Below are 25,226 nucleotides of genomic sequence, written 5' to 3' on the forward strand. Positions count from 1 at the left end.
CAAAATCTCCGGGAGAGCTGACCAAAATTTCATGGCAGGGAATGATAGTCTGATTAAGACATGTCAACAATAAGGATGATTGATTTTATGTAGCCTAACTGTAGATATAATAATAAGCCAGCACAGCTTGAGTGTGGTGATTGGCTACAAGAGCTCTCACTCAAAGGCTCAACCATCTTGGGAGAGCTTTACAAGTAAAGCTTCCCACACTGGAAAAACTTGGATATCCAGTGATCAATAAATATTGTAAGGACAAAGTCCCTATTTATCAGTGAACCCTCTTGTGTACAATAGAAAATTGTGTCCTATTACTCATTCTAGCACATTCTGCAGTCAATGCAAATTGCCATTACAAGACTAATGAGGGCTCTACTCTGTTTAACTAATGGTGGCATTGCAATGCTTGTTTACCTTTCAATACATCATCTGTGACATCATGACTGCAACTGCAGTTGAATCTTTTTACCAAATATGGGCGAATGATGAATGGGGCAAAGATGGATCCAGAATCTTTGTAATTACACTAATTAGCCCGAATGGGTGCAACACTCATGTATGCCTACAGCAATAAAAAAAAAAAAAAAAAAAACATTAAAAAGGGGGGAAAAAATGTAACTTAACATTTTTACAATATATTTTAATTCACTGGCTTATTGCAACACACCATACTGTTTTAGGTTAGTTGTTGTATGGCTGTTAGGCTTAGTGTATTTTGTTGTGTATTGCAGCCTATATTAGCCTATGTGTCTTTTCACCAGAGGTCCTCAGACATGGGCTGATTTAAATAACCTGTTACAGATTGTAATCAACTAATTGTCCAGATAACTCTGTAAAACCATATTTGTAACAGACAGCATATCCATCACTAATTCTTTGCAAAATAATATATAAAGCGCATGCTATTTATACAGTTTTTCTTTTTATAAACCAAAGTATTCACATCTAATTTGTTCACAAAATGTTATTTCTATTACCCGTTTCCTAATATTATTGAGGGGTTGTCAGTTTTTTCAGTATTTCGTCAGAAAGTAAAATCGTGTAATTTAGCTGTTATTTAAATGTCTTAATTTACAACCACAAATTAAATTTTGTGATCGACGTAATGCTCACGGCTTTGGTTGTAGACGTGTGTGTGATAGGCTGCAATGCTGGCAGCTGAAGGGAAACCATTGCAAGCATTTCATTTTCACAAAAACATTTCAGTGCACGTCCTACTTGTAAACCTCTACAGCAGGGCGATTTTGCGCGTTCCCGCGACTCTCGCCATAGAAAACAAAGCTGAACGTCTTCCATAACAGCTAGGGGTGCAGACTTGAGGAATATCCGAATTTATTCTGGATACATCATGCTGAATATGGATTTACAGTGGGTGTAGCATCGTTGGAGACCGAGCCTTCTCGGCTGGGGTGACGGCAGGACATTAGCGAAACCGACGAAAATAACATCAGTGTGTTTTTTTCTCGGGGTGCTTTGTCTTGTCCACCTAACGATAGCAAACCATCATTCCCATTTCAATTGCAAGATATTCAGCTAGTGATCACTAGCTGCTGCCGGGATGTATCATCATGTTGTCACCTAAAAGTAACTGCTAGGACATCGGATTGTGAAGGAAAAGCAGAAAAACCTCGCCGAGGTCCCAACGGGTTGTCACCGGGACCTGAATCTGTGTTAGCCACAGTCGCAGAACCCACTGTTTTCGGCGATATGGCGGAGCAGGGCTACTCATCTTGGTGAGTGCGCACAGGCATAGCACTACCGAATAGCAACAGCTAACGTTAGCTGCTACTACTGCCAAGCCTGATTGATATAGGTCACTAAACCAATGAATTATTTTTCTGACAATTCACAGAAATACTTTGCTCTTTACGCCGACGCTTTTAGATACATTCATCGCCGTATAGAGAGCAAAATGTCACACATCTAAGTATTTTTCCTGCAGCTCTGATGTTGCTAACAGCTAACTTGAGCTGGATGTTTAGCTAGCAGCCCTACCAGCTGATGCTAACGCTAATGGCTTTGGTCAATTCCAATGGTGCTATTGTGAGTGAATGCTAACGAGCTAGCTGCCTCGCTAACGGCTCGTTAAGCTTATTGGGTTAGCAAGTTGGTGAATGAACACTTCGCTCATATCATCAGCGTTTGCTATCTGAAAATTGTAATTTTGTTTAATAATCGCAACGTTGCATGACGTTGTGGGGCAGATTAGTGGACGTTAGCTGTGCCAGTAAATTAACGTTAGCTGATTAAATGGCTAGCAGTCGTCGTCGTCCCGCTGCACACAATAACAAAGGTTCTGCCGTAGAGCTAGGCTAGCTAACTGGCATCGCAGTTATGTACCAAAATGCCAGTTTCAGCGTGAGCTTGGCATTGTGACACACGACAGGTTGGTACGAATCGAGTTTAAAGAGTTGTGGGGTACACTCACTGGTTAACGGTATAGTTGATTTTTAGTGTTTGGTGAAGAACAGACTAAATGAAACCAGACAGAGATGATGTGATCACTGAATTGCGTTGTCCCCATGAATGAAAAGGAGCTGACTTCGTTGAGGCCTTGCTAATTAATGAAGGCTGAATTGTGCCTGTTTGATCCACGGGTTGAGTGTTTGTAATGATCGTTTATAGAACAAACAGTCCTATTATTTATGAAAAGTCCAAACCAAAGATTCTCCAAGACCAGAGTAGGCTCATTGAATGGTAGGGGTCCACAGAGATGCAGTGTAGTGATCGTATAGGTTTGTCTGACTCTTATTTTATGTCAACATTTTTTGTGACTTTCTATTTCTCTTTGACCATCTTTATATTTTTTTGTCACCAGTTGTATGACTTTTATTGCAAGAAATTGCATACAGGAAGAGAAGTCCAACCACTGCAGAATTTCCACTTTGATGTAGGATTAAGCCAAAGACTTCTTATTAACACAGACATGTCACATTTATGAACTTTTAATTCGTCGTCTGCTTCATCTGGTGTATTGATACAGTTCTATTTATGTTATATTTGACTTGCATGGCGTGAGGTTAGGGGGCAGCTTTTATCACATCCATTTTAACTATCAATATTCAGCTGGAAGGAAACAGCAGTAGTTTTATCTGGGAATTCCAACTGCCAGCCATTGTTTAGGAAAAATCTATCTGCTGGGTTCAGTTTTTGCTCCCCAGAGTTATCCTCTAACATTTATTCAGTAATATTTGGGTGATGTTGATTTTTCATTGTTCTTTTTGAGAGGTTCCGTGTATTGTTTGAGGTGGTAACTGGAAAACTGTTTACACGTGACGGCCTCATAGACACTGTCAAAATACAAAATGATTGTAGTGTGAGTGTAGTGGATAAGTTTGTAGCCAATAACAGGTGCATTTTTAAATTTTCAGGATGGAGTAAAAAAGGGCTCTGCCTAAAACCCCAAACAGAGTTGATCTTATGTTTATTTGACATTTTAGGTTTTTCATTGGAAAAGTTTACATGGAGTTCAAATTTTACATTAATGGATTGTGACAGACATTTTCAAATGATCAGAGGACAATGACACAAACCCCTAAAGATGCAGCTTAGGGTCCAATTTAGACTTATACATTTGGGCTTTTACATATTATCAATACTTGATATTAATAAGAATTGTCATCTTGATTCTTCTTGATTCTACTTATAGCTTTTGCCAGTCTTGCTTAAGTTGGCAGGAATTCGGGTTGCCTTTCAACTTGCTGGGTAGATCACTCTAAGGATGGCATTTACACCTGGCTTAAAGCTGATCACAGAGCAAAACAGACTTTATCTGAATGTGGTCAAATTGATCTGATTGCATTCCTATTGCAATGCATTCTGGGTGCATTTACACCTGCTATTAACATATGTTTTTCCTTATCCAGATACAGATCATATTTCATTGCCAGGTGGAAATACTTTCTAAAATAAAAGGGGTTTTGACTTGGTAAGCCAAACTTAGCACAAAGGGAATTACAAGGAAAAGCAACTATGCTCCATCAAAGAGAAAAAAAGAGAAATCTACTGTCCAGCAGCTTCAGAATTGTCTTGTATACATATTTTAGCTTCTAGTGTTTGTGTTAAGTTAGACTAAACATGCCTTGAGTCATTGATTGTATGGAGCATATTAATATTAAATTAGGTTTAGGATTGCAAGTAATGATTATTTTCATTATCGATTAATCTTTTTGATTCATAGATTTGCTGTAAAATGCTTTATAATGAATTACAGTTCCTCACAGACCAAGGTGACATCTTAAAATGTCTTGCTTTGTCCGACCAATTGTCCAAAATCCAAAGATATTCATATTACAGTCATTTGTAAGAAACTATATTTCGTATCTCAGATCTAACAAATATTTGACATTTTTGATTAAACAGAAATGACTGAAACAACCGTTTGATTATCAAAATAGTTCTCGATTAACGTTCTGCCGCTTAGTTACTAAATTAATTGACTAATCAATGCAGTTGTATGTAAGGCTGACCTTTTCATCTAACATAGCCTGTGAAGATAACAAACGGATGTAGTTCTTAAAATGTTGGTGTATTAAATAACCCAACCTCCCCTACAGAAATAAATCCTGCCTGATTCAGGCTTGAGTGTGTAGTTGTTTGTGTTATTGTGCAAGCTAAGCAGAAAAATATTAAGGACAGTGACCATCAATTGTGCCAGAAATAACCTAAATGTCACTGAGGAGCTTCAGAGATGAATAATGAGTAAAGGCACCGTTATAGTTGACACTAAATCGAAGCTGGAACGTTCACACTGGCACCATTTTTGCTTTTCAACCAAACTGTTAAAAATATCGCACAGCTTTTCACACTGTTCCTCAAAATACAGTCATCTGCAGTTATACAACAGTGTCAAATGACTGGTTGCTTTCCTACGTATGTCCTTTTAATTTGAATCAGTGTCAGGTGAGACATAAAGTTGCAGGCTGTTAAACAGAGCTGAAGCTGACAATGTTCGAACCAGGAAAATACCTGTAATATTGCATTCAGCGTGCTTATAAGTGTGGTCGAGAATTGCTGATGGTGTTGCAGCTGCTTTGTTAATTGTGCCACATCATCCAACTTCATTACCTCTGTATTTTTGTGAACATCACCTGGTTAGTAAATGGGGTTTTCACTTCACATCTACACCAGTGAGGTAAAACAGCTCAATAACCATTATATTTGATAATCCGCTATATTTCTGTTTTTTTTTAACAAAGGATAACATAGGATATAATGTAAAAAATTGTTTGTAAATGTTATCTTTGCCAATTTTGTCTTTTTTGTTATTCTGCCCTTGTCTCTGTCACTGTTTAGCAGGACAGGAGGTGCAAAACTGCCTCCAGACTGCATCAGATCAGAGGACTTTAACAAAACTTGAAAGCAGAAATACAAACACCCACAGATTTGTGACATACCTTCTTAGTAATAAGGAGTAGTTCTGCTTAATTAGTATTTGATAAAATGCCAATCAGTAAGCACAGGCATAAATAATGTACTTTCCAGTATAAGTGGTATTTGGCTAAAGGAAGTTGCAAGTTCTGCTGTGTACAATTAGATTTAGAACTACTGTATTGTGGCCTGGATAAATTGCAAATAAGTAAACCACAGCAATCGTTATTTAGCTTTGTGGTTACCCACGGGCTAATGTACAGCTCTGAAGATGTCTCATTTGAAAGCTGGCAAGTTGTAGTTTGGCGCTGCTTTGAACAGCCTTCACAGCAGCAGGTAGCTTTACAGCTTGTTTGATTCCCAGCGATACGTAAAGCACTTTTACCTTCACACTGGTGATATGTGATGGTGAAAGGAGTAGTTTTCACTTAGTTTCACTTCCTCCAGTTTTCAGTCTTTTGCATGTGGTTAGTTTAGAACATCTCAATCCTCACATTAAAGGTGAAATGTGGTGCGCACTGAAGTTCATCTTGCAACTACACAGTCACATAAGCATGTCAGGAAAGAGCAGACCTATGCAATTGTCATGTAGTATTTCATTTTACTTGACCATCCAGGCAAATGTCAAATGCTGTGTGGAACTTCTCTCTATGTTTCAGCGTGGTGAATCTCATCATTTAAAAAAACACTCCCCTCGATCCGTTAAATTCTGCTATAATTTGCCACCACAGAGAGATCCAGTATAACCATTGTAAAATATTGGCCCTCATTCAGTGTAATATTCATTCATAATTTTTGCTCTAGCCATTGTTTTCAACCAAATCGCTGTGACTCTGCTTTGGTTTAGCATCTCAGTTATCGGAGAGCCAAATGGTTCAAACTTAGTTATCTTCAGGCGTGGTTGTACAAGTGTGATAATGTGGCAAGTGCACACAATTATGTCCTGTAAAATTTCGATTATGACTGAGAAAGAACTTGATGATGTGAAGAGGGAGAGAAGTGGTAGGCATGACGATCATGTCAACAATCGAAGGTAAATATGATGTGATCCTATGGAGTAATTACTGCTGTGCTGTGGGCAAAGATCTTCTCATCAAAACCTACCTTTGTTGATTGTAATGAACAAATGCTTAAAGGCATGCATGTTGTAAAGTTACCAAGTCTGTCTTAACTAAATCTTTCTGTTGGGTATGAAAACTTACCTGTTCACACTAGGTGACAAATTGACAAAGACTGTCCATTACATTACATTACAGCACTGGGATTGTTTTATTGTAACTAGTTCTTGTCCAGTCTAATGTTGCAGACTCCTGCAGCATTAGAATCTCTTTGTAACACACAGGTAGACAAAGGCGTCCCCTGACTTCATGACCGAGCTGGTGTTCAATATGGGTTTTACACTCCTTGGTCCTCTTGATAAAAACGAGATCATATAGTGAAACCACTTTGCCCACACACTCTGCCATATTGAGCCTCCAGTGCGAAAACCGTCACACCCACATCTATCAGACTGAAAGTGGAAGATTGTGCTTAGTAGTATGTGCAGGATTTCCCATTCTTACTCTAGGTTATGCTTGAGTGGAGAATAACTGCAAAGATTCCTTTTAGTTTTTGCGAAATGCCAAAAGCAATCACAGGTACCCACAAGAAGCTTTCACGGTTGGTTGTTGATCAAAATCACCATTAATACATTTTCAGTCATCAGATTAATAAATTGATTGTTTTATCAGTTAATTCTCTAGATTGTATGGAGGATTGATTCATAGGCATTGCTGTCCATGTGTAGATGAAGTCTTTTTGGCGTAACACACAGTGATCCCTATGAAGCAAACATGGACAATGTTACCACATTTCAGTGTCCTTGCCACATTTTATTGAGGCTACCAGCTAAAACCATCACTGCAGCTTGCTTTTGCTTCCTGTCAAGACGTTTTAGAAGTGTGTCATGGTTCTTACAAGTGTGGCTGAGGTTGTTGTGTAGTACGTTCTGCTCTCAGTCGCTGTCATCTGCTGTCTTGGTAAAGTTACCTTAGCTCATGCACACAGAGATTATTAGCTAACATGTGCCACTATATTTGCCATTAACGACAACAGACTTTCTTTTCTGCAAATAAACTTGCAGGAGAGAAAGGAAGGTTAAGAGATGACTGTTCTGTGTTTAGAATAGCTTACCACAAAAGTTTCACACACGCCTTTCACCAATTTTATAAGGCCTTATTAGAAATGTATTCTTAAATATGCCCTTTTAATGGTATTAGCAAATAATACGTCTTCTTTCAGGAATGTTGAATGAGATGACGGGTGCACGTCTGTATTGACAGCATGCACTAATTCCAAAATATATTTTTCCCTTGTCTTTGGTCTTTTTTATTAATAAATTTAAGAGGAAAAAAACAGGAAACATGGTTATTAAGATCTAATCCCAAAATCCTATTATCAAGACCATCCACAGTACAATCTAATTCAAGCTCGGCCTTCTTAAACAATCATTCACACAACTCACTAAGCAGGTAATGTTGAAAATGTTGATTTCTGCACATTTAAAATAAGACTACACATGATGAACAGTGATATCTATTCTTGAGGAGCCTTTGTAGTCCTTGTAAGGAGAATATGTGGGACATAAAAGAACAAAAATTACAGCAAACACTGTCTCATACCCACTTTTAGGTCTTCTCTTATGGATGCTACAATTGCATAGACACGACTAAGATGGCAGTATTCTCAGCTTAGAGCACAAGTTGACCTGTTTGACCCTGAAGGATTACTGAGACACCTGTTGCCTGTGTCCTGAACAGAAGCAGCACTCATGATTATTCTTCAGAACGTTAAGGCCTAAGTAGTTTTAATTTGGAGTCACAGTAGACTAACCCATCTCAAATGTTGAGGCTGAGGTTTTCACTGATGATGGTGATCATGCGCTCTAAGAAAATTAACAACATAATAAGATCCAGACCTCAGCCTTGATAGGTGTTACATGCAGCTAGTATAGCTCTGTGTTTTCCCTAAAAGACTCTGAGGACGTTATGCTGCAGGCCATCCTTGTGACTCTGAGCTGAGGCGTGAACCATGTAATTGTAACATCACGGACAAACCCAACCCAGAACATCATATGCTATGTTATATTCTTCTTTCTAAGTTGAACTCTCATCAACACATATTCAAACAAACGAAACAAAAATGCCACAGAAGAAGAATGTAAATACAACTAGAGCAGCAATGCAGAGAGCAAAGAGGTCACACTCGATCACAAATGACATTCTTGTTCCTGAAGGATGTAGCCCGTTACATCCACAAGTGGATGAAAAAGTGGAGGCAGATAAATGTTGAATCCCCACTGGAGGTCCAGCAGCAACTCCACCCAGTGGTTACTGTATGCTTATGTAAATGGTGGCACAAGTAAAATTGATATATATGCAAGGGGCTCACAGTTTTTCAGTTTGATTATAGTAGTGTCCGCATGTGTGTTTCAAGACCGATCTGAGTAAGATATGGTTTTTGGACACTCAGTCCTAAATGTCCACGCCTCACAGGGGCAGCATTTGCAAAAGTCTTTATTGTGGCCTGGTGACCTGGCCCTTAGTGGTCAAGTCATGCATGCAACTGGCTTGATGGAGGACGGTATTGGAATTGTGTTATTGAAAACCTAGTCTGTCAGTGAACAAGGACGTCTTATGGCACTTTGGGCTGCCATCCAGCCCTCAACAGTCCGGGATTGTATTTTGTTTTTAAATGTTCCATTCATCTATCTCACCCATGTTCTACAGGCTTCTGTGCACAGAATTCAGACGAACCAGTTCGATACTAGAATATGAATTAGGGCTGTGGTAGATAAAACTAGCTGTCTATCTGCTTGCTGTGTTGACAGTGAGGCAGTGACATCATTAGTGTCTGTGTGGAGATGAACAAGGTCAGTTTCTTAATCGCTTTCTTAATGCTTGAAGCCAAACTGTTGGTAAGACATTTAACCCATTTAGGTTACAGCCTACAAAGAAGGAGCACTTTCCTGAATACGGTGTCATATTTGGATCGGCTGTATTGTTAGATGTTTATTATAGCCTTGGTCTTGGGTCAAGCATACCAGGCCCCATTGTAATTTGACGTGACTTTAAAGATGATGCCTGCTGAGTGTGTTTTTCAGTCATTAAGTAGAGGCCTGTATTGGACAAACAAGACCAGGGCAGAGCTACATGATGCAGCATTGTCCTGGTGTCCTGTTTCCACAGTGAACTACATGTTACCCCTCCAAGACACCCTGTAGTCATTCCTGTACTAGTAAATGAATGAAAGAGACAAGAGATTCTTGCTTCTTTTTCCCCAGCATCACAATGAAACCTGTGAATTCTTGTGTCACATGCGCACCAGAATGAAAAATGATTTGAAGTCTTTTTATGCAAGGGCTGTTTTCTATGTCGCTACTTGGGAGAAAACTAGTATTGCAGCCCAGCGACAGTCAGAACTGAAACAGTATTCACTGCATGCCAGCAGAAAAGGACACATTCCAGTTGCAGGGCCTGATATGTCTACACATGTGGCATAATACTTTCTTTAGTAACTTGTTAGTTGATACTCTCTGATTTCTTTGACCAAACCATGCATATTCTCATGAGCCCTGTTCATACAATGATAGTACTTATTGTGTTATTCATTATGTTTATGCTCTGACGCCAGGGTGTTCTACATGGCTATTGTAAATTACCTTGTGTAAATATTGTGGTAGTTTATATCTTATCTGTACCGTTAATGAGCCAGGCATGCAGACCTGTTCTTATCAATGTAATTAAACAAAAAAAGAGCTTTCAGTGAATTTGGATTGCACCTGTTATAATCGAGTTTTGCCGGCATTGCCAACACAAAGTGAAATGCAGCCTGCATGACACAGTATGTTGCAGAGGAAGCCCATTCATATTCTCTGTATGTTGCCTCACAGTTACCGAGTAAGGACTGAGTTGCTGGCTACAGCTGTAGTAGAGGGGGAGACATTTATGCCTTTGAAAAGATCCAAGAAACAATGACTTACAGATGTTAATTCGACACATTTATTTTTTTGTAGATCTATAGCTTGTAGTGTAACCAATATGCTGTTAGTGTCATCCAGTCAGTGTTGGCAGCAGTCAACTTTTGATTGTTCCTCTACTTGTTTTCCTGTGTGCTTTTTAAGACTTCCTCTCTGGCATTTTGTCACCCTCTGTATACCAAAGCTTGACCCCCTTTCTTTCACTTACTGTTCTCTAAATGATAAACACTCAGGAGTTTACAGCGAGCAGTAAATTCAGCAACTCAACATTTATGGACTATTATCCTCACATATACAGTGTAGCCTGATTGATACTGAGCCAATCCAGATATGAGTTTAAAAACTCAAAAAAAATAATTGGGTGAAATTCTTTAAATTCTTTTTTAACATTACATAAACAAATATTTGTGATCAAGAATTCCTTAAATTGGTGGGGTATTTTTGTGCTGAGAGTGACATTTTACTGTGAAAAACCACTCAAACATATCATATTTCTGCACTGTAATTTCTTAATACTTGTTGGCCAACATATTCATTGGTACTGATACATCTACAAGCTAATATTGATAGATATAGAAGCCTAACCTCTACCTAGCCTCTACCTTTGAATCATTGCAATCACTCTTACGTAATAACTGTCAGGTGTAGGGTTACACATAATTTTGAATGTGAAACATTGCATTGTGGGATTGTTAGCAGCTGTGTGTTCATGCCTTTTTTTAAATTCCACTGTGGGAAGTTTTAAGGGCACAATAGAGATTTTGTATCAGTGATGATGACATTATTAGGGGCATAGGTTTTTTGTGTGTTTTGTTTGTTTTTTTTTTGTTGTTTTTTTTTTAACTTCATGCCCCACCCATGCCCAGAGATTTTGACAGGTCACGACAGATGGGTAAGGATTAGGGTCAAATCTGCACCTCTCACCTGAAGTCAGCACTACACAATGCCAGCCTTGTCTTTGCCCCAGAGAAGAAAGCCCTGCATTATAAGGTTGCATGTCAAGTCTACGCAGTGTCAAGGCCCCAGATCATTGATATGGGAATAATTTGGTGCTTAGACACAGCATCAGTGTGCAAACTAGCAGCCTGATTCCACACGGTCTGATAAAACAGTGAGATTACTTTATGCTGAATTTAGAAGATTAATTAGATGTGTAATCTTACAACCTCTGTTTGTTTAACTGATGAACAGAATAAAAAGGAGCTGGATGAGTGAAGATCTTAAGCCATACTCAAGACAGTGCAGCTCATCTTTCCTAGACCATAACAAAGATACTAGCTGTCTTCAAACTGAAGTGCATGGAATCTCTTTTAACAGCAACCCTGAGCAGAGGACATGCATTATGTTGTCTTTCATTAGGTCCTCCTTATTTTGTCTAGTCTTTCTCACAATAACACAAACATAATAACACACAAATGTACTCGCCTAGTTTTTTTTTTTTTTCATAAAAAGGGAACCTGTCGTAGTACCTTTTTGTGTTAAAAACATTTTGGAGCACAGCCACAAGTCTGAACTAATTCTTTGTCAACAGCTGTTGCAGTGATATGAGGATCCAAAAATGCACAGATAGAACCAGGAGAGTTAGAGCTTTCAAATAATGTATGGTTTCGTCAAGGTTGTGTCAAGTCTGGCACACACCAGAAGACATACCGAGGCCAAAGCGTCCCACTGGTGGGACAGTGCATTTTAAAAGGCTAACGCAGATTAGAATTTATAATAAGTATTCATTTTAATTAAGTAGCTAAACAACAGTTAGGTACTGTACAAAAGAGACGTGTAAAATAATTTTTATATAAAAAGGATAAGACTGTTCAGTGCACCCAAATTAAATCAATGGATCTAATCAAAATAAAAAAGACATCAAAAAAATCAAAACCTTACTGCTGTCGTGAGCTGAGACCTCCTTCCTTTGTAGACAGTTTCCAATTTGCCTAGGACCGTATGGATCCCATTTGCTTTATTGATTTTCACAATCAATAACTTGCAAAAAAATTTGCAATTCTTATTTTACTATCGAATTGTTTCACTCTCAGTTCTTCGCTGCTCTGTTGGCTGTAATTATGAGGCCCAGTCACCTCGGGGGAACAGAATATGTTCAACTCAGTGTAACACAGCAACGATTTCATGTAGCGTGCAGCATCAGTACGTTGTGCACTGTTACAACATACGTTAGATATATTTTCATGTTGCATTAGATTTTCTCTTAGATGGTCACTAGAAAGATTTTTTGTATGCTGTGATTAAAATCGAACAGTTGAACTGAACTGTGCTGATCCCTTTGAATACACAACCTACAGGTCACTCTGCCATTGTATGAAATGGATCTACTGCTCTTATGTACTCGCTGTTATACGGTATATATAAATGAACATACTTCATGATGTTCACTCTATAACATTTGTTCTGCCCTACATATAAATTTTAGTTGTCAGAATATTTTTTGCTTTTCTACTTCAGAGGGAGAAATGTGGCTTGTGTGCAGAGATTCAAGTTGGTGCAGATAAAATTGCCACAACCAGTGTGAGATTGTCAAAGTACAGAATCTGAAATGATCGACTAAAATTACAGTTGCATACTTGTCTCCAATTTTGTTATTTTCCACAGCATGGTGGATATAAAAAAAAATATGCAGAGAACTGTGCCACCATGATGTATTCTGATGTCAGGCTGATGGTTGGTATGTGTATATGGGCGTGCACTCTTCAGCTGAATTGATTATAGAGCAGAATCCAGTAGAAAAACCACCTTTATTCCAAGAGAAAAGGATACTTGCACAATTCACCACAGTTAAACAGCTACAAGGGTAGTTTTTTCTGCCCCTGTAGTTTACTGCTCTTGAAGTTCAGGACTCTTCTATAATTCAGGTTAATGTAGACGTCTCTGTTTTGAAAGTAGCCAACTTAATAACTGTACTTGTTTTGTTTATTAAAACTAAAATAGCATGTCCTAAAAAAAAAAAAAAAAAAAAAAAAAAAAAAAATGAAAATAGGATTGGTCAAACAGATAACACAAAGTCTTTCACATCAGATGGGGATAGAACTCAAACAACAGGTGTTTTTACCTACCTCAACATGTAATGAATGTGTAATATGCTCAAAAATTCAACGGTTCTGGCAAAAGTCAACTAACCGGGTTTTTGTAGTGCATGAAAGATTCCAGTTAGGACCAACAAAAGGAGGAAGCTGCAGATCAGCAAGGGCTTGAAGTGTTTGGTCTTTAGAGAATAACATTTGTGTATTTAAGGCTTATTGACTTTGCAGCTGTTTATGTGATATTAATGGAAGTGACAACTTGTGTTCAGTGTGTTGTCAGTAAGAAGACAGTTGTTATGGAAACTGTTTTTTGGTGGAAAAAGCACAGTTTATGTTTGTCTTCAACATTAAATAGGTGGTACCAGTTACCAGTTTCACGACAGTCTTCTGTGCACGGAACCTCACATTTGTATTTCTCTCTCTCCTCCTCAGGGCGTACTCCCTAGTTGACTCCAGCCAGGTGTCCACCTTCCTCATCTCCATCCTTCTCATCGTCTATGGCAGCTTCAGGTGAGTGTCAACAAATAAACAATTCACCTCAGCTGTCAAGAGGATAGAGGGCAGTGACTTGCAGAGCACATCTTGTTCCTTAAATAAGTTTATACTCTTAACTCGTTCACATGCCACTCACTTTTGGTTTTTTAGACAACAAAATTAAGGATGTGTTTTAATAAAGCTTGGGTTTATAGGGAAAAAAGATATTTTGTTTGGTTTGTTCCAGTAAATATGTGAAAAATGCCACATTCATTTATTTGCCAAGCATTTGATATATGGACCTGGTTCACAGGCGTAAATCTAGTTAGATTGTACATTGTTTGTGTAATGTAAAAAAAAAAATAAAACACTTGTTGCAGCAGGCAGCAGTGTTGGGCTCTCTTATAGTCCAAGTGTACACTCTGAGCAGTAGGTGTAACATGATTTTGGTGCATTATGTGCACTGAAAAGGATCTACAATACTGAACCTAATGGTCTTTTGATTGATTTAGTTGCATTAGGATATTGGCCAAAACACATTTATTTTAGAGGAGCGGTACTATCAGGTAAATGGCTCCATGGAGTTTGATTCATAGGCAGAATAGTGAGCAGGTATTTTTTCATTCACCCATCTAAATCAGCCAGGTGTCTTTGTCTCAGTCAAACTGTATCTGCACTAATAGGTGAGCTGTTGATGCAAACCTGGCACACATCAGACAAAAAGTTGTTTGGGGCGCATTATGGTCATTTGGTGGATTGTAGCTATTATTTGGGAGTCACGACTGCTCCGATCAAGTTTCACTGAGCTCATTCTAGTCTGTTGCTTTCAGGAGACAAAATCATTTACAGTCTGTGCTTTTCCTTCCACGTGTTTGTAAGTGCATTTTCAATTTGCGCATAAAAACGTTTTTATGCTTGGCTAAAACAAAATTTAATGGAAGTAGACTTGAAGAATAAGTCATGATGGACATGAAGCATGAAGCAAACAAAAATATTGCGACAGATGAAAACAATAAGAAGACCTTATATTCCTTAAATAAATACATGAATACATAAAACATAAATGCCATATTTCCATTAAGTGTTCTACATGGTTTTGCATCATTTTTGGTTTGAATGGTACTTTCTTTTTTAATCATGCTATCTCATTGTACCATCTTCTTCTTTCATGGTTTAATGGCATCAGACAGGCAGACAGAAGTGTGCATTAATTTAAATTTTCTTCTGACAATTTTCTGGAAATTCAATTCAAATTTGTGCTAAATTTGGATGGAGATGTGACTATGGAGATGTTTCAAGATTCTCTACTTTGCACTGTAAATGAGATGTTTCCTGTCATATGAGACAGTTTTACTTGTTATGGTGGGAAAAGTACAAATGTTGCTAATAACATGAATAACATAAAGACTGATAACATGACAATGACTCTGTTTTATTCAAGTCTCCCTGTAAGCCATGACAGTGACAGATCCTTAAACTGAACTGATGTTGTTCACATATGGTCTTTCTACTAAAGGCCCATTCACTTAATGGTTCCCTCTCTCTAAAGTTTAGCCATACTTGGCTATTTTATGTCAACATTTTCATTTTTCACTTAAACTCTGTACTGAGTAATCAACATAAAGGAAATGAAGATGTTTTTTTACCTTCCCCAAAGAAGACGGATATATTTATATGCAATAAGAGCCATCAGGAGTCACAATCTCTGATTCATTCACTGTAAGACAGGAGCTATACAGCCCTATACCTCATATTAACAGTCTACATACTTTTGAGGTTTTCATTACTGATGCTTGTGTCCAAACACACTCTCCTGCTCTCTTCCCTCTCCTCTCTTTCTTTCCCTTTCTACTGCAGGTCATTAAACATGGATTGTGAGAACCAGGAGAAGGATAAAGATGGTAACCCCTCGACAACGGGGTCTTTCAATAACAGCAACACAAACAACAGTGAGTGTTACATACACTGCAAGGCCTGAAATACACAGACAACATGTTTTTCTTGGACTTACAAGTAATCGTTCATAATTGGTTCACTGTTCAGCTTGTGACCATATTTTAAAGCCATAAAGCCATTGTATATGTGTATTTTTTGTTTTCTTGTGAGTTGAAATCCTCCTCACTCTGATGTATGTATTGTTTTGCAGGTATTCAGACTATAGACTCCACACAGGCCCTGTTCCTGCCCATAGGAGCCTCTGTGTCTCTGCTAGTCATGTTCTTCTTCTTTGACTCGGTACAGGTGGTCTTCACCATCTGCACTGCAGGTAACTGATGCTCTTGAACATATCACAAGAACACTACAGCTGTAAAATAAACTGTTCACATTTTCTGTTCAAAAGTGACACTCTGGGGAAGGCCTCTTCTCTGTGCTGATTATTGAAACTGTAAAGACCATTAGCTGCCCCATTAAGCTAACAGAAAACAACTGTAACAAGCAGTTAAGGTGTCTAAGGCCTTTGGTCTCACTGCTGTGTTGTTTGTTCTTCTCCTCAGTTCTTGCAACAATTGCATTTGCATTCCTCTTGTTGCCAATGTGCCAGTATCTGACCAGACCCTGCTCCCCACAGAACAAGTAAGGAAATCATACGGATTCTTTGTTTCTTTATATTGAATTTTTTGTTGCACAGACTGCTCCACGCTGTTTTGTATGACCCATAAAGCGCTTTGATTCAGCCTATCAGTATATCAATTGTGCAGCAAAAGTCAGATCTGTTTAAAGTGCGGATATCATGTCTTTGGAGAATAAAAAAAGCAACTGTTTGTGAGGCTTAATGGCTGTAAGTCATGTTATTTGGGTGAATTAGCCCTTTAACTTTTGTCTTTTCACTTGATGTGTACAAATCATTTAATAACCTTTTGACTCACGTATCTGGGTGTATGAGCTCTTTCAGGCTCAAGCAATAGTAAAGCACAAGGAATTACCAACAATACAACCCATCTACTCAATACCTGATATGAACACCTCCTCTCTTGTTACAGATTCAGAGCCTCTGATCGAGTTTCAGTGAACCTTTGTCTGCTTTACAGAACCAAACCCTTCTAACCCAAAACTCTTTTCTGCAGTGTTTAGTTTGTAGTTATTTTGTGCATCTTGGCGTACTCTTAAATAAAGGCAGCACAGGCTATATTTTGCATATTTATCATTTATGCATCTCGGGGGTCATTTCAGATGTATTTAGATAAAATCCAGATGAGATGAAAGTCTCAGACTTTTGGACCCCACGTTTATGTGTTTCCATTGGCCAAATTACAAATGTGATTGTGATCCGTCCTGCTTTTCTCAGGCTACAGGAAAATCAGGGTCTTCCCCACTCCCGTCCAGAGGGTGGTGGTAATGTACCTGAAACACACAGATGAATCTTTTATTATGAATCATGAGTGAGAGGCTCTCACTAACTCCACTCCCTCACCCATGGGGAGTGGAGTACGCAAATGCTGCTCAGTGATAAAATCTGTCTGTAAATGTTTGCTGGAATTTTCGTGTGTTTCTTGTTTATTGCAGGATTTCATTTGGCTGCTGTGGGCGTTTCACTCTGGCCGAGCTCCTGTCCTTCTCCCTCTCGGTTATGTTGGTGCTCATCTGGGTGCTGACTGGACACTGGCTGCTCATGGACGGTGCGTTGCTCTGTCATGACTCTCAGAAAGTTGTTGCAAGGTTCACAGAAAAACGCTGTACAGCAGGTTGTGTTCTGTGGATCCTTGTGGCACACGAGATGAAAGACGTGTGGTTCACATTTATGACATTAATGGATGTTGGAGGTATGCAGCAGTAAAGAGTAATGAGAAGTATTAAAATATCTACACAGAATAGTCTCTTAATTTTTCAAGTAACAAACTATTACAAAAGGGTAATTGTGTGTAGGTCGAAGCACTATTAGCATAGTTGCTAGCTATACTGCCAGTAGGAAAAACATATTAAACCATCGCAATTTTCAATGAAGGCAAGAGTCTGGACCTAATTCAATTTTCATCATCTCTGGTGGAAGAAGGAACTTCACATGTCTCACTGTTTTCATGCTCTTGCTACAGTGTGCTGCATGCTAACACAGGAGGAATCTACTAATGTTTGTCAGCTGCTATACAAAACATAACTGACATTTAAATCAACTGGTCTTGATCAAAGATGGTGTCTTCGTGAAGCAATGACGAAGCAGAGAAAAGTGTGTGGGTGTGTGCAGTTCTTTTATTTGACTCAGATGAATGTAAGACTTTGAAACAAATTCCTGGCAGTGTTATTCAGTAATCTGAACAATGCAGCACTGAGAGAAATGACAATATTTCTTCATTAAAACCCCCCAAAAACATGCACGAATGAAATTTGATGCAGCTTACTTGAATTTAGAGTCAATTTTAAAATGTAAATTGAATGTAAATCAGAACATCATCCCAAAAATCAAAATGTGATCATAAAAATCGTAAAACATTTCCACACGTGCTTGACATTCTTACTGTGTCCTTGCATCGAAACCGGTAAAATCATTTTTTTTTTTTATTCTGTAATAAACAAGCCAGAAATAGCACACTCTGAGTAGTTACAAAACAAGGACAGAAAAAAAGTAGAAAGCAAAATACTCTAATTCATGTAGAAAGCAAAAAAAAAGATAAATAAAACATACTATAAAGATGTTTCAGTGCCCTTCGTGGTTCAAGTTGCCATTATACCTGGTTGAAATGAATGAATGCAAAATGCAGCCATTAGAATAAATATATACTGTTGTTTTATTGACAAAAATTGAAAAGCGTGACATGCCCCATGTTTGACCTCCACATCTCATGTCAGGAGGTCGCACCTCATGCACCCAAAAATGAAGTAGGACAAGAGAAGAGAACTTTCATCAGATTACTCTCTCTGATTAATTAGGCCTGCTTGCACAGTAATTAATGTTTCTTAAATAAATGTGATAAAATCAGTTCCCATGTTAATATTTCAGCTCATTTCTGCTAAAATTAGGAATTGTGTTTTTAACTGTCGTTTTTTTTTTTTTTTCCTTTCCCTGCAGCTTTAGCCATGGGTTTGTGTGTCGCCATGATAGCCTTCGTGCGGCTTCCCAGTCTGAAGGTGTCTTGCCTGCTGCTGTCAGGACTGCTCATTTATGATGTGTTCTGGGTACGAAATTCTCCCATCCCAAACTTCACCTGCATCACAACAGACACACGAGCGACTGCCATGAGTTAAAGCAAATATATGAGGACACAATCAATAATATTCCTCTATCAGTACATTTTACAAAGCGGTAATGATTCAGCCTTTGCATTTTCGTTCTGAACATCCCTGAGCAGCATGTTTGGAAGACATACCATTGATAGCGGTGATAGCCACAATGACTGAACAAATACAGGAGAGCTACTTACACAACCTAAATCTTCTCAACTCGAAAATTTAAGGAAATTAATCAGAATAATCGCTGAGAGGAAGGTGAGAATGTTATAAAGGACAGAAATGTCTCTTTGAGAAACTAAGATGAAAAGAAACTAAGATGAGCATCACTGTTCCAGCTTAAGTGTAGTTGTCTTTTTCTGGCACCGGGTTGATTTAGATGTGGTTTATTAGCCACTATTGAATTGTCCCAACTTTGGATCGGCACCTGCACTGAGCACAAAACACAAAAGTAATGGCCACTTAACAGCAAATGTGTCACCACCAATGGAGCAAATGCTTCCACCCAAGGAGAAGTAGTATCTAATGAATGAGGGTGCGCATCAGTCGATTAGTGGGTGACTAAGGTAGGAATTCATGATTTTATGTGTTGTTTAAAAAAACTGCAGGTGTATTTTTTCTGTAATTTCCATAATGAAACCACTGAACCTATTAATCAGTTTAGATTACAGATCGATCTGAGCGTATTAAAGATCATGGGGATCAAGAGCAACACATGGCAGTTTCAGATATATTTTCTACTTCATTCAGATAATAATGGTTGTGTCATTACTTCTCAGGTAGGAATAAAGATGAGTACCAGTGTCACTGTCAAAAAAGACGCCTAGGAGAAATGTTTCACTACAGAGAACTGCCAGACTTTCTCTCAGATTTTCCCATTACAGGGAAATTTCATATATAACATTAAAATAGAGGAAAAACACATTTTCACACTCAGATACTTCTGGTAATGTTCTGCCACTGAGCACATTTCCTGCAATTGCTCTCCTTGTTCGCATACTGGGCTCCTAGCAACCTGCCAGCACACCACTACCTTCAATGTTATTTCCCCACAGACACTGATCATTTATGTTCACAATAATGTGATAATAGACAAACCTTAGATTCATTAGATGAATGAATATCTGCTCTTTATGGTCTGCTGAGAGTGCATGCTTGTGAGGTTTATGACAGTTGGTAAGACACAATAAATGATAATAAAATATAATTTGGGCTCTGGTAATGATGGTGTGACGAGCATTTGTCAAGGTGACTGTCTAAATCGCCTCCTTATTTTTTCCTCCAGGTGTTCTTCTCAGCCTACATCTTCAATAGTAATGTGATGGTCAAAGTTGCCACCCAACCTGCTGAAAATCCCATAGATGTTCTGTCCAGGAAGCTCCACTTGGGGCCAGGGATGGGCCGTGATGTCCCCCGCCTCTCACTACCTGGCAAACTGGTCTTTCCCAGGTAAGACTGATGTAACCACAGAGAGAAAAGCAGGTAGTGGAGTGTGGGAATTTTACGCATTAATCCAGGATCTTTCACTCCTCTGCCGTTGATCAGGTTCTGCTGTGAGTTGAAACACTGCATCTCAGTTATGTCGCTATGTCTTCTCTGGTATTTGAAATTTAGTTTTCTGCCATGCTATTGGCAAGGCTCTGGATATGGCAGCACCGGTCCATCACTTTGGTCTGTGGTGACATATCTTAACCACTGTTGGCTGGAAATTTGGTACAGCCCTCAGAGGATGTATTCTGAAGGTTTTGGTAATCCCCTGACTTTTCATTCAGTACCAAACACCATTCAGAATTTGCATCACAGGATACCTCTAAAAGTACTGACTTTAATTTGAAATTAATTCCAACATAGCATTGTAACATGCGCGATGCTACATGCTAAATGTCATCCAGTAGCTGTTAATAGAGCTGAAACTGAGTTAATTGACAGAAAATTAATTTGCAACTATGATCCACAAAATAGTAGCTACATTCATTTTGGCGGAAAGGCAAAAGGCCAAACATTCCTTAAATGCAAATACTCAGTTCTGAGGATTTGCTTCTTTTCTTTGTCTAATGTGATAATTAACTGAATATATTTATGGTTTGGACTGTTAGTTGGACATAACAAGATATCTGAAGATGCCATCTTGTGGTATAGGAAATTCTGACATTTTACAACCTTTTTTGGAATTTTACAGACCAAACAAATAATTGGGAAATGGTCATTAGTTGCAGCTCTGGTTGTTTCCATTCACGTTAACATTTTAACATTGATATGTTAATAATGAGCAGCAGCACAGCTGAAGAACACTGTGCAGGACAATGTAGAGCTATCTTAAAAGAGGCACTATTCAGTGGATAATCCGTTTCAAACACAAAGTCGTCTTTACTTTGATGCCACCCCACGGCCAAACGTTTGTTGCCTGACTAGTGGTAAAAAGATAAGAATCATAATATTTTCTGTCAGTTTTTCCTTGATTCAAAATGTAGTTTTCTGCTGTAATGAGCATTATAGACTCATGGTGCAGCTACTTTGACTATAGGCTTCTCTTTGGCTCACATCTGATACCTGGTTGGATTTCAGAAAGAAGTGATGAAACACAAATGATACACATGGGATTTGGGGGTGCTTGCATTGTTCAGCCACCGTTATCCCAGTGCTTATGCATTCAAGCATTTAAGACCTATCTCTGACTTCTTTTTCCATCCATGCAGTTCCACAGGAAGTCACTTCTCAATGCTGGGAATAGGAGACATTGTGATGCCGGGGCTGCTGCTATGTTTCGTCTTGCGGTATGACAACTATAAGAAGCAAGCAAATGGGGAAGTCCCAGGACCTGGTAACATGTCCGGACGCATGCAGCGCGTCTCCTATTTCCACTGCACTCTCATCGGATACTTTGTGGGTAAGCAAACAATCAATGAACGGATGGATGTAAAAGGTCAAGGGTTTGTTTCAGTGTTAGGTGTGTTTGGAGGTGTTTTAGTTGTTTGGGTACCATTATTTTGGTGTTTTGGTGAACATTTTGACGTGGGATCTTTCAGATGGTTAACTTTGGATCTCAATTTTCCCATCTTTTTTTTTCCTCGACCTTTGATAATAGATTGAAAAAAAAAAAAAAAAAAACTGATAATGTGATTGATGTGTGACTCTATCTTCAGGCCTGCTGACTGCCACTGTGGCCTCCAGGATCCATCGTGCTGCTCAGCCCGCTCTGCTTTACCTGGTGCCCTTCACCCTGCTGCCTCTGCTCACTATGGCCTACCTGAAGGTACGCTGATGGGATGGGACAGCTGTAGTAATTAATTTCAATTTCATCTCTTGCAGTTTTGCAGAATTGAGCAAGTTTTTTATTTTGTTAGTTTTTTTTTAATTGTGTAATTCATTGTGTTTCTTTTAATTATTATTATTTAACTGATGTAATTCTCTCATCCATCCCATTGATGTTATTTTTTTCATGTAATAAACTGGCTGTAATAGTTTATTCTTCTAACTTCAGAAATAAAAACAGTTGCTCACACAGGAACAGGAAAGTTATGAAACATACATCTATACGCCTATTTCTCCTTTTCTCCTCCATTCTAGATCAGACAGTAGAGTCATTAGAGAGCAACTCATCACTGATCCCTCTTCTGAGAAATAATTACTCAGGGAGTTTTAGAAAGCTAAGTAGAATGAGAGAATATGTGCACATGCGTATAAATGGTAAAGAGGTTGCTGTTTGATTTTAGTAAAAAGTGGAACAAATGTTTTCTTGGCTGACCCACTCAGCTAAGATGTATCAGGAAATATTTGATTCAAGGCTCATTACTAGTGTCTGATCGGTGTTTGTGGTCCACAGGGGGATTTGCGGCGCATGTGGTCCGAGCCCTTCCATGCCAAGACCAGCAGCTCTCGCTTCCTGGAGGTATGATGTACCCTGGGATAATCGACCAGCGCGGGGAGGACTGCGGATCCTTTCCCTTATTTAGAGGGAAGGAGAGAGGGTGCACTCACAGTGAGGCCATGTTGTCATCACTTGTTCATGCTTTCCGCCAATCTTCTGTGAAAACCCTCAGAAGGACACCAGTGTGTGGATCACAACGCCCCAACACGACTCATCTTTGGTCCCCACATCCTCCCCCGTTTCATCTCCGCTTCCTCTTTTTTTGTTTATTTCCTCTTCATTATAGCACATCCTGCCTGTGCTGTTTTTGTTCTGCCCCCCTCCCGCTCTCTTTTTTTTCCTTTTTCCCACTCTTCTATACTGGTCTCATTTGCCACTTCCCTCCCGTGGCCCGCTCCATTCGACAGGCCTCTTCTCTCTCTCTCTTCGTTTTCCTTCTTTCTCTGCGTCTCTAATTTCCTCTGCATCTGCTCGTCACCGACTCAGATGAACTCGAGGGCCAGACCTCCCCCGTTTTTGTGGACTTACAGTTGTGAGACATGGCTGGGGTTTATATATATTTTTTTAGCATTGTCGTGGTCATTATTATTATTATTAATATTATTATTATTATGGAACGATTTAAACAAACGTTGAAGAGGCGGAGTGCTGCAGTGGCCCAGGACAGTGCTCGGGAGCAGCGTCACAGTGAAGGAGAAGAGTCTTCCCCCTCCATCCGTCTCCCTCTTTCCTCCCCGCTTTCTTCATCTGTTCTCTTCATCATCCCTCAACGATGGCTTCTCCCTGGCACTCCCACCCTCTGCCGACACTCCCTGCGATGAGCCCTACCCTCCTCCTCTCTGTTCATCTGCTGTCCCCATTCCCCACCCTCACAGATAACTATGTATTTTATTTAGAAAAGTTTTATTCTTGGCATATACAGAAATGATGCATTATAAATCGTTAAGCTGCCCCCAGTGTTTGAGGGGCCGCTGCTATTTGTATATATGTGTACACATGTATTTGCGGTATATTGAGTTTGTATTTGTGTTTGGGAGCATGTTGTATAGGGTGGGAAACTGACGCCAGCTAACAGCCCAAGTTTGGTGAAGTTTGGCTGCCGAGTCGACCGGTGGGCTTCCACCACCCAGAGGTTGTTTTCTAAAGTTTGTTGGCTTGTGTGATAGAAACATAGCTGATGGATTTTTGGAAGAAAAAAAAAAACAAAAAAACATCTTCATCCGTGGCTGGTTAATGAAAAAGTTAGTTTCCTGCTCTAGTGTTAAAGTGTGTGTGTGTGTGTGTGTGTGTGTGTGTGTGTGTGTGTGTGTGTGGAGTGAATGTTTGTTTTACTTGGTTTTAATTTGAAATCATGATCTTGTTAAACAGTGACAATAGTCAGGTTTCCAGTGAGCTGGGTGTGTTGGATCGAACTGTCACAAACACATGACGTGTCTAATGGAAACAGTTTGTGTTTCATCTTGTAAAATTCACTGAAAATTTATGCTTATGCCTCCAACAGGGGTCAATTTTCTTTCTTTTTTTTTATCAGTCTTTTCTGCGGACAGGTGGAAATGTAAACAGTGTTTTTGTTTTTTCAAATAAATGAATGTTGAATTAATTTTAAGTATGCTATATTTTCATCATGAAACCTCAACATACATCAAGCTGGGTTTTGTACTGAATTTCTGTTGTGCACATCCTGAATTTACACATCTTTACGCCATGATAACACTAAAAGCATCTTATGTCAGCTTTCTCAAGTCTCTGTCTGAGCACGATTATATCAAATCAGTTTCTATATACTTTGACAAAAGACAAGCACATTTCATCTGAACTTTGTAAATGTCCGTGTTTCACCTCTGTCGATGAAGACCTGACTATTGTGAAAGTTTGGACTAGAAGCCTGGAGATGAAGGTCAGTGGGATATGAAGACGCACTGTGGTTGGATACATGTGCAGTTACAGATAAAGGGTTTCTCTGCGTGGACAGTTAAGTGTCTCCGTGTGGTGCATATATGTGTGTGTATGTGTGTGGGCCTGATCAAATAACATCATTAAGTCGACCTAGGGAGGAGAGAAAATCAGTTGTGCCCTTCAGAAAACAAAAATGAAAATTAGAAATTAAAGCTAACCCTTAGGATGTTTTTGCTTTCACCATCTGGTACCCAACAGTCTTAGATCTTTTTTTTTTTTTTTTTTGTCCTTCCACTGTTTTGTGGTGCTTGTCAGTTAATATCTAATGTTACTTGGAAAAAGTGCGAGTGAGCGCACGGCAGACATGTACGGACAACGCAGTTTGCTGGCTTTTTGTTTTACTTTTTTATGC

General features: G+C 39.0%; 1 protein-coding gene across 1 annotated transcript; it reads left to right on the plus strand.

The window, feature by feature from the left end:
• The first annotated feature begins 1,224 nt into the window (after positions 1–1,224).
• Positions 1,225–24,217, plus strand: sppl3 (signal peptide peptidase like 3). The gene is made up of 11 exons (XM_022762154.1): positions 1,225–1,730; positions 13,849–13,926; positions 15,748–15,839; positions 16,037–16,156; positions 16,386–16,464; positions 17,395–17,507; positions 18,893–18,999; positions 20,336–20,499; positions 21,747–21,937; positions 22,194–22,303; positions 22,874–24,217. The coding sequence occupies exons 1-11, from the start codon at positions 1,705–1,707 to the stop codon at positions 22,943–22,945; spliced, it is 1,152 nt and encodes a 383-aa protein (XP_022617875.1). The 5' UTR covers positions 1,225–1,704; the 3' UTR covers positions 22,946–24,217.
• The last annotated feature ends 1,009 nt before the right edge of the window (positions 24,218–25,226 follow it).

The sequence above is a fragment of the Seriola dumerili genome, unplaced genomic scaffold (assembly GCF_002260705.1).
Source record: "Seriola dumerili isolate Sdu_G_001 unplaced genomic scaffold, Sdu_1.0 BDQW01000442.1, whole genome shotgun sequence".
NCBI classification, from domain to species: Eukaryota; Metazoa; Chordata; class Actinopteri; order Carangiformes; family Carangidae; genus Seriola; species Seriola dumerili.